General features: G+C 34.2%; 1 protein-coding gene across 5 annotated transcripts in view; it reads left to right on the forward strand.

Moving 5' to 3' along the window:
* The window catches only part of EPC1 (enhancer of polycomb homolog 1), a 94,513-nt gene that overhangs the window by 80,594 nt on the left and 3,063 nt on the right, over positions 1 to 10,856 (forward strand). For 3 of the 5 annotated variants that reach the window (XM_072825459.1, XM_072825457.1, XM_072825460.1), the window contains exons 10-14: positions 490 to 842; positions 8,380 to 8,498; positions 8,579 to 8,665; positions 9,687 to 9,828; positions 10,418 to 10,781. In XM_072825459.1, coding sequence (XP_072681560.1) covers positions 490 to 842; positions 8,380 to 8,498; positions 8,579 to 8,665; positions 9,687 to 9,828; positions 10,418 to 10,781 — 1,065 coding nt within the window. Of the gene's footprint in view, positions 1 to 489; positions 843 to 8,379; positions 8,499 to 8,546; positions 8,666 to 9,686; positions 9,829 to 10,417; positions 10,782 to 10,856 lie in introns of those variants that run through there. The other 2 variants (XM_072825458.1, XM_072825462.1) reach the window with 2 other exon arrangements.

The following is a 10,856-nucleotide window of genomic DNA, read 5'->3' on the forward strand; positions in this document are numbered from 1 at the left end:
ATAGCATACCATTTACTGCTTTCTCCTACCTCCTCCACCCCTGCCCCCCCCCCAAAAAAAAAGAAGGAAGTTTTTGCTTAATAGAGAACTGATCTTTTATAAAGTGTTTTGGTGCTTTGTAACGGAAAGAAAAATCTCTGATTGAAAAGCAGTTTGGAAAGAAAAATAAGTCCGGGTTTTATATCAGTAACATACTGGTAGATCAGCTCATGGAACTGTTAGAAAGCTCTTGCTGATGTAAAATGAATTCCTCAAGGTGGATTGCTTTCTTCTTTAATCAGATCATTATAAAGTAAAAACTTTTATCAGAAATTGAGAATTTAAAAACAAATTGAGAATTTAGCTTAGAGGGTCAAATACTGAAATAATCAAATTTCTAGCTTTTAAATGTTTAGTATGAGATGGCTTTGGGGGAACTGGGAGGATCTTTTTTTATATAATTTTTGAATAGCTGTTTTACATATATGTTCCCTGCCTTATTTTTAACAGGGTCTTACTGGACAGAGCTCACTCAGACTATGACAGTATGTTTCGCCATCTGGATTTGGAAATGCTTTCCTCTCCACAACATTCTCCAGTCAATCAGTTTGCCAATACCTCAGAAACAAATACCTCGGACAAATCTTTCTCTAAAGACCTCAGTCAGATACTAGTCAATATCAAATCATGTAGATGGCGGCATTTTAGGCCTCGGACACCAACCCTACATGACAGTGACAATGATGAACTCTCCTGTAGAAAATTGTATAGGAGTATAAATCGAACAGGAACAGCACAACCTGGGACCCAGACATGCAGTACCTCCACGCAAAGTAAAAGTAGCAGTGGTTCAGCACATTTTGGTATGTTTATTTGTTATGATGTACATTTCTATAGAAATGTCAGGTTCATCCATATTTTGAATACGTGGTTTATTATATTTAAAGCTAAAAGTCCTTTCTCTCAAATAATGAGGAAAACGGACCTAGGTTAAGTATTTATTTGAATTGTTTGTACATGTGTTTTCATTTAAACACACCCACACACAAAGGTGATTTACTGCTACTTAATGTATGACATTTATTTCCTGGATATGCTCTGTGAACCCACAATTTACAATTCAGCAATTATATTATCAAAGAATATGAAAAGAAAATGGGCCATTAATTGTAACCATTTTATGCTTGGACACTTCTCTTGTGTTTTATTTAAACTGTTCAAAAGTAGTCTGGCAAGTCTGTAGATATGCACAAGTCTTATCTACTGACAGTAATGCAGAATAATTTATAAGAGGGAACAATATTTAAATTAAAGGATTTTTAAAATTTTATAGGACTGTTAAAATGTTGGAGGCAATTCCAGATAACATCTACTTTAGCATTATGGCTACATTGTGAAATGTGTCTAAAATACATCCTGTCTTTAAATATTCCTAAAATTTTAGCTTTCTGTTTTTTTTGTTTGTTTGTTGTATTTTTTTTATAAATTTATTTTTTTATTGGTATTCAATTTGTCAACATATAGAATAACACCCAGTGCTCATCCCGTCAAGTGCCCCCCTCAGTGCCCGTCATCCATTCACCCCCACCTCCCCTTCCACCACCCCTAGTTTGTTTCCCAGAGTTAGGAGTCTTTCATGTTCTGTCTCCCTTTCTGATATTTCCCACTTATTTTTTCTCCTTTCCCCTTTATTCCCTTTCACTATTTTTTATATTCCCCAGCTTTCTGTTTTAAAGCATAAATCTGTGTTATTTGAGGCATGTAGATTATAGAAATTCACTGTTAGAATTATGTTACCATAGATTTTTGTAAAGATCATTTAAACACAGCTTTTGAAGGGACTATAAAGGTATTTATTATGTTGCCCTAATTACCTGGTAAGGCTACAGTTAAACCTTTCTAATAAATACGAAAATGTACTGCTTATTCTTAAAGATCTCTAGAAAAGGTCCCATAAACTAATTTATTTTGTGTCTGGAAAACAAGTACTTGTATGAAATGGAAGTCTTTACTCATAAGAAAAATAATCACATTTCCAAAATCAACTAGAAGATAATATAAATTATTCTGAAGTCTAATGGATTAGTATGGTCCCATTAATTTCAGAGTCCATTTCTCTCAGCTATTATAGTCTTAAAAATCAAAATAAAGAACTTTTCAATATGGAGGAGGACTATATAGTATGCAAGTATAGAGCTTTTAAAGGTGTAAACTTGTAACGTGTTTTCCCTGATAGATATTTAAGCTGTATAAATTCCTTGAGACTTCTTATAGAAAACTGGCATGCTCCATCAATCCCCACCTTCTCACCCTTTAAAGTAGAGAAGTTGAGGGGTGCCAGGCTGGCTTAATCAGTGAAAGCAATGAGACTCTTGATCTCATGAGTTGTGAATTCAAGCCCCACGGTGGGTGTAGAGATTACTTAAACAAATAAAATCTTAAAAAAAAAAAAAGATAATAATAATAGAGAAGTCGAATTGTATAACTACCCTAGTATCTTTTAATGATCATTTTAAATGTAAATTATTTTGCTATACTGCATAAGTAAGCATTGATTTTATGAAACTTACTTGATTTGTGTTTTCCAAAGAACGTTAAAAAGTGAACATTGAACCAGTAGTGTTACCAAAAGTTTAGCTGAAAAACAATTTTTAATGACTGTATAATTTTCTTTTGAATCATTTCCTCCCCCATATAATGTGATACAACTTTTTAAAAATGAATTTATTTTTTTGTTGCACATAATTGTTTCAATTTTCCCTTAATTTTTACTAGATTTTTTTGTATGCTTAGAGAATAGATGCCTACAGATTGCTGTTGGGTCATGCTTTATTCTTTCCTATTTAGTAGAGTCCTATCATGTGTATGTTACACTCAAGCAAATTCAACTATAGGCCCCTGAAGAAAAAATAAAATTTTAACAGTTCAAAAGTTATACAGGATTCTAAATACAATTCAACCAAAAGAACCTATTCTCCAGAGTGGACCACTCTGGGAATGGCAGAAGTGAATCTGTTGTTACTCGGAATATCCATGCCTCCTTTGCCGCTTCATTCAGAGGTTAATCTTCTCACCTTTGTCTGTGTAATTGTAATTTTAAAGATAAATTTTTTCATATAGATGGCCCCCAAATATAAGCCCAACTATTTCATCTGGTACTCAACCACAGAACCATAAGCCAGAGGAAAAACTGTCTGTGCTGGGCTTATTGAAAGAGACACATCCATTGTGGTAGACTTTAAAGGAATTTTCAAGGCTTAATTTTTACTATACTGACTTTAGAACTTAACCACTATATATGAGATAGAAGTCAGTTGATATATACTTTCTTGTTTGCTGCTTAAGCCAAGTATTTTGATTTAGCAGTTTTTTATTAATCTGTCATTATTTTAAATATTAATATTTATATGTATGCTGTGGCCTAGTGATGCCCTCTGGACTGATTTTCCTTTTTCTAAAAAGTCACCTATAAAGATCCTATTTCAAACAGGAAATTCTAAATGAGGATATCAGGAGCCCATTATTTTTAATAAAGGGCATGAGCTTTAACACACCAACTTTTGTAGTTCCTGGTGCTCAGAATTTTTTTGCTTGCTTCCCAGTCTTGGCCATTTCGCATAGTAGTGTGGCCAGATTAGTAACCTGGTTGGTCAGGTGCTCTAGTGCATGATCCTCTGGATAACACACAAAAGAGTGACACAATGTTGGGAAGACTTAAATATATGTGTATTTAGAATTTCTAGGACTAGATTTTAGTACTATGAATAAATTGTGTATATTTAATAATCTTTGGTTTATATGTGATTTGGAAAGTTTTCTATTTTTTTTGTAATCTATAAAAGCACCTTTGAAAATGTATAGTGTTTTTTTCAGTTTGCACGTGTTTGAGTTTGGGGGATATGGGATGTCAGATTTAATACCTTTTCTCATAATTAGAATGGACTTTTATAACTTAGAAAGACTAAATAAAAAAGTGATTTTTTAAACCACCATTATATGTTCAGGATTTGAATTCTTAGTTCCCACTGAAATTTCATTCAGCATTCTAAGTAATTTTCCTAAGCTCACATACCTATACTAAAGATTTGGTTTATTTTCATAAATTAATAGGATATATGTAGCTAGAATGATGTGTTCTAAGTCTCAGGATCTATAGCTTACTTAAATTAGTGCATTTTACTTCATAAAACTTGTAATATGCAATTACAAATTTCAAAAGAATTCTAGATTTGAGCATTGAATATTCTCATGGTTAGATTTTATAAATCTATAGGACCTTAATCCTTATCCAAGCATGTTTCACAATTCAAAATTACATCCTTAGCAGGGTGTAGAGTAGCACTCATAATAAAATTAATAGTTTTATAGTTGTGTGCTGAAGTGCAGGATTACTCACAATAAGTGGAAGGTTGGGTCACAGATTATCTCATGTTCAAGTAATTCAAAGCCGAATGAATTCAGATTCAGCCATGTTTGGCCATCGAAGGAAATACACCATCTTTTTCTTTTCAGGTTGGATTTTCTGGGTGGCTGATAAGTGCTTACGAACCTCAAAACTATCATTCAAGCTTGATATCATCCTTTAGTATTTTCTGAAGTCATTTTATTTTATATTTATCTCTTTAAAGTTACCTTTTCCTTTATTAAAATAATTTTCTGCCTGTGTACTGCTCAAAGAAATTTCTGTTCGAAGGTGATCTTTTAAAATAAGTGTTTAGGTTCATTGGGTTTTTTTTGGTTTGGGTTTTGGAGTGTTTTGCTTTTTTTTTTTTTTTTTTTTAAGCAATGTACATTTTGGTAATTTTAAATATGTCTTTTCAGATTATTAATTTTTTTCTAAGTACTTGTCCCCCTCACATACTCCTACTCTTTGATCATTTCCATTGAGATGCTCCAGCTGCAAGAAAATGACTATTCCAGGTGCTGGAGTGCCACAGAAGAATAGTTTCCTGTCCAAATGGACTGGTAACATCTTAGATTATTTTGTCTAAATTCCTAGCCCAAAGAATTGTTAGCGGCTACCAAAACAGCAGTCATTTCTGGCCTTTGCATATACACCTCTAGTGAGGACAAATGCAACAATTTTCTAGATCAAGTTATTCTAGAGTTGGGAATCTTGTTTAGAAAGTTTGTCCATATATGAACAACAGCTACCTCCTTAAGTTTAAACCTACAGGTTCCTCTGTTGCCCTTAGAAGCATACTAAGTTTTCTTGCTTTCCAGCATCATAGTGTGCTTCAAAATTTGAAGTCCTGTCATGCTCCTTCCCTATTCTCAGCATTTAGTCATGTCCCTCACATAACTCTACTCCCATACCCAGACTCTTCTCAGGTGCTCTATAGATAAGGGTGTTTTGTTTTGTTTTGTTTTGTTTTGTTTAAAGGACTTGATTCATAGTGTGGGGTACATTAAAAGTTTGATTATTTCTTGTAGGTAATATTAAAACAAACAAACTTATGGCTATTTCTTTTTATATTTAATATCTCAATGGTTTAGGGATAGATTTTCCCCCCATTCCACTACTATCTTTGTGACCTCAGATGAAAGTTTCTTCATCTTTATTGTGAAGTTGTGGGAGGAAATCACCAAGGGTGCCTCTAAAAATTTGGGGTTCTGTAAAATGCTTCTGATTCTAGATTTGGTCATATGTCCATGAAACCATTCTGCCCATCTTCATGCTAATTGCAAACTTGACTATCACTCTCTGTCTAGAGGTAGACCTAGAACCTAGAACTGTAACACTTTCTACCTTGAATAGAGACTAGGGAAAAATATGGTCATGTTTATTTATTTCCATGTAGCATTTGACTGGACTTTTAATTATAATGCTATCTGAAGTCTTCTCAGTTTTCTGTATAAATAGCAATGTAAAACCCAGTTCAGATTGTATTTCCCCAGATTTACTACCTTACCTTTGTCCAAGTTTTCCTACTTTATTTATATAGCCTTTTGGATTGGAAATTTGTTTCTCAGAAGAAATATAAAATCCTTGTGTCGCAGAGGTGGAAAGGGCTTTAGTGATCACCTAACTTAATCCAAGTATTTTGGATGAACATGACTGAGCCCCAAAAAGTTTAGTTACTTGGCCAGGTATACCTGGCTAGTTATGATAGAGCCAAGAGCTTAAAAACAACAACAACAACAACAACAAATCAAGGTCTCCTGGCTCCTAGACCCATGGTTTTTATTTTCAGCTTATATGTTGTTCAGCCTATGTGTTTCTTCTAGGTCATTTATGAAAAATGTCTGGGGAAAATTTCATAACTAGACTCCAAAAGAAATATTTCTAAGCAGTAGATTGACAGGTATTGCTCTAAAATCATGATGAGTATTAGTTCCATTTCTATTTCTAAATCTTGTATTAGGGAGAAGTTAACAGTTGTTTAAAAAAGTGAAATTCACAAGATCCTCAGAGACCAAGGATTAAAATGTTGAACTTAAATTAGGGCAAAAAAAATCGATTTGATTTATTATTATAATTTTTTTATTAAAACATATACAAACATAAACAAATTTCCATAAAATATTACTTTCATTCCTGTAAATGGAGTTTTTTGTATATAGTTCTCCAATGAATGCTAAATTATTATGTTTGTAGAAATATAATGACCTGACCTTGTAAAAATTATCCTTTTTTAAAAAAAAATTTACTGAATATCCCTTGGTAGGATGTTCAGACTTTAAGCAACTCACTCAAACTTAGGAAGTTAAAGTATTAATCTCAAAAACATGCTAGCAAAACTCTAGTTTTAATAAATTAGGGATCTTTAGGTTAAACAGTTACTTTTATGGATTTTTAAAAAACATAAATATAAATGTTACATTAATTATAAACAATATTTCAGGGCAGCATTAATTTTTATAAATTTTCAGGTTTTGATTCAACACATTTCTATTATATGGAAATAGTCATTTTGACACAAAGTTACTTTGTCAGTATTTAGAAGTTATCTAGTCAATAAGTCTTCCCTATAGTATTCAGATCTGAGAATTACAATATAGTAGGAAAAGAAATGCATCAAAGAACAGTTTTTATAGCAAGAAATTATGTTTTTGCTCTTGTAGCCCAAGAACTTAGTTCAAGTGTAAAGCCTGTGTAGACACTAATAATTTCTGGGGTTTTCTTAAATATTGTTTCATAATTTTCTGATTCATTGAAAATATGGTAGAATTTCTACCTAAACATTTTATAGTGGTACTACTCAGAAAAGCTGTTATACTGGAAGATAAAGATTCTTTACAAGTTATGAGTGAAAGTTATCAAACTTGATGAAGTGATATTTTCTTCAACTAAATTATTAAAATGCAATTAAAGACAACAAATTAGGTGACAGTGTTTTGAGAACATTAAACTTTAGATTGAGGAAATTTGCATTGCATGATTTATAGATTCCCTGGTATTCAGGGATGCATGATAACCTTTTTTGTGTTTTGAAATAATTCTTAATCCAAACATCACAGGTTTCTTAAAGAAGCCTTTAAAGTCAGATGTTGTGATTGTATGTGCCCTTTTTTTTTTTTTTCCTTTTTTTAATTGGCAAAAGTAAGAAAAAAGAAAAAGGTTTCCTTTTTAAAAACTGCACACACTTTTTTGGGGGGTAATAAATGAACATTTTTTTGTTTGTTTTTTTTAGAACTGAGCTCTCCATAGACAAACATAAGTAGCATAACACAGTGTCTTTCCTCAGACATCATTCTGTACAGTAAATCAACATAAACAACTCCGTTCTTATTGACTGGATTTTTTCCAGGTGGGTTAATTGGGTGGGGAAAATTAATTAACCTTAACATTTGGAGCCTCTTTTCTTCCTGTTAAAGGATGAGTTCTTTAAAAAAATAAAATAAAGGTAATAAACCAACAATCTTATATTCCATATAGAGAAAATGTTTATAATGGCTAAAATTAGAAAATATGTAGAACAATTAGTATTTATACACAGAACTGTTAGGGATCATCTGAATGCATTGGGACAGTAATATGAGTAAACTAGAAACCAAATGGTAATTAATCAGATTTCTTCTCAAGCTCAGTGCAAAGTTGAATCCCAAATATGTGGATTTAAAAAGCTGGATTACCTTTTTACACTGTCTAGTGCAAATGTCATAGCTTATAAAAATAACGGTTCTGAAACTTGAGAAGTGAGTTCTCTTTCCTATGTTGTTATAACTCGGGAAGTTTATACTTTTGTGTTGCTTTAAACTCGAGCCACTCCTGTTAAGTGTGGTTGTAAAAAATGCAGAATTTTTCTTATGAAAGTGATCTTTAGCAGGATCATGAGCCTTTGTCAGATGCTTTAATTCTGCACAAAATTTTTTTTAATGCTGTAATTTGTTTTGGTACTGTAAGATGTGTATGCTATCTGTGCATTTTTATGAAGTGTTTCCTCGTTTTATGTTCAGCATTTACAGCCGAACAATACCAGCAACATCAACAGCAACTGGCACTAATGCAGAAACAGCAGCTTGCCCAAATTCAGCAACAGCAAGCAAATAGTAATTCCTCCACCACCACTGCACAGGTGAGGGATTTGTCTGTCTTATGATTATCCCTCATTGTTTCCCACCAGAGTTCATCTCTAATTACCAACTGTTGTCATAGAACCTTGCATCTAACCAGCAGAAAAGTGGCTTTCGCCTGAATCTACATCATAGCCATTCTATACAGGGTTTAGAAAGAGCATTACAGGTGAGTATGGAAGCCGTTGCCTCTGCTCCCTATTTTCAAAAGTAAAACTAAGAAAGCATAGTTAAATGAGATCAAGACACTGTCTTCCAAGCCTGTCCTATAGTTTATGCATTTTATCTCTTTAACATATAATCTCACCCAGCTCGTTATCTTGGATATTTTAATTATTATTAAAAGTTATGTAAAGTTATCATTATTAAACCTCTCTTAATTACAAGAAATCACTTTTAAACCTCAGGTATGATGAATGTTTGCCATTTAAACACATGTAAGGTTCAAAGGCTGAAATTTGAATCTTAGCGTTTTAAAGGAAAAATCGATTTTAAAAAATTAGAGGAGCTTCTTAATTTCTAGGCCAAGCTATGGTATGATATTTTGTTACATCAATTCTAAAGGGATAGTTAGATTACTGTCCCAAAGGTGCCTTGGTTTATATGTGAATATGTGTGTAAGTTTGGTGAAGAAAGAACCTTACATACTCATTTTTCATTATATGTACTTGCAAATCACTGAAATGTTTTACTAGTGTATTTCTCGTCTGACACTTTGTGTCAGAGGTTTAGTGCTTCCACATTAAAGAAGGTTTATTTTTGTAATTGACCTGTCCATATTACACATTGTCACATATGAAGATCAAAATTCATAATCCCGGGATCCCCGGGTGGCGCAGCGGTTTAGCGCCTGCCTTTGGCCCAGGGCGCGATCCTGGAGACCCGGGATCGAATCCCACGTCAGGCTCCCTTGCATGGAGCCTGCTTCTCCCTCTGCCTGTGTCTCTGCCTCTCTCTCTCTCTGTGACTATCATAAATAAATAAAAATTAAAAAAAAAAATTCATAATCCCTGAGTTCTTAGTTTGCTTGAGCATTCTTCAAACTTATGACTCAAAAGACATGAAGATATTTCAGTGGTTTGCCACTCTGGTTTATATTCAGACTGATTGTTGTATACTTGTGTAGCTTTAATAAATTAATTTGAGACTAAACGATGCTGATTAGATTTGTTTTGTATTTTCTTTTTTAGGGTTTTGTTTCCAAGACTTTGGATTCTGCTAGTGCTCAATTTGCTGCTTCTGCTTTGGTGACATCAGAACAACTGATGGGATTCAAGATGAAGGATGATGTGGTGCTTGGAATTGGGGTGAATGGCGTCCTTCCAGCCTCAGGTAAGGATAAAGACATTTTTTTTTCCTTTTATTTTATTTTATTTTATTTTATTTTATTTTATTTTATTTTATTTTATTTTTTTATTTTATTTTATTTTATTTTATTTTATTTTATTTATGATAGTCACACACAGAGAGAGAGAGAGAGGCAGAGACACAGGCAGAGGGAGAAGCAGGCTCCATGCACCGGGAGCCCGACGTGGGATTCGATCCCGGGACTCCAGGATCGCACCCTGGGCCAAAGGCAGGCGCTAAACTGCTGCGCCACCCAGGGATCCCCAGGATAAAGACATTTAAGGGTACCTGGATGGCTCAGTCCATTGAGCATCCGACTCTTGGTTTTCACTTGGATCATAATCTCAGGGTCCTGGGATCGAGCTCCACATCGGGACTCCTGCTCAGCCAGAGTCCCCTTGAGATTCTCTCTCTCTCCCCCCAGCCCTCCCTCCTCCATGCTCTCTCAAAAATAAATACATAAATCTTTAAAAAGAGATAGACTTCTAAATTGTTCTGATGTTTGTAACATATATCAGTGGTAAACAGCAAAGCCATACATTGCTTAGCCATACATTTCTTTCTCTTTCTCTAGGAGTATACAAGGGCTTACACCTCAGCAGTACTACACCAACAGCACTTGTACACACGAGTCCGTCAACGGCAGGTTCAACATTGTTACAACCTTCAAACATGACACAGACTTCAGGTTCCCACAGTGCACTGAGTCATCAAGTCACTGCTGCCAATTCTGCAACAGCTCAGGTTCTGATCGGGAACAACATTCGATTAACTGTCCCTTCGTCAGTTGCCACTGTAAACTCTATTGCCCCCATCAATGCACGACACATACCTAGGACTTTAAGTGCTGTCCCGTCGTCTGCCTTAAAGCTGGCTGCCGCAGCAAACTGTCAAGTCTCCAAGGTTGCATCTTCATCTGCTGTAGATTCAGTTCCAAGGTCAGTAGTTATTTGAAGCCAAAATGTTTGAAAAAATATGAGCTCTGACTTGAATCCTTTGGCAGTGCTCTCTAC

The sequence above is a fragment of the Canis lupus genome, chromosome 5, assembly GCF_048164855.1.
Source record: "Canis lupus baileyi chromosome 5, mCanLup2.hap1, whole genome shotgun sequence".
Lineage (NCBI taxonomy): Eukaryota > Metazoa > Chordata > Mammalia > Carnivora > Canidae > Canis > Canis lupus.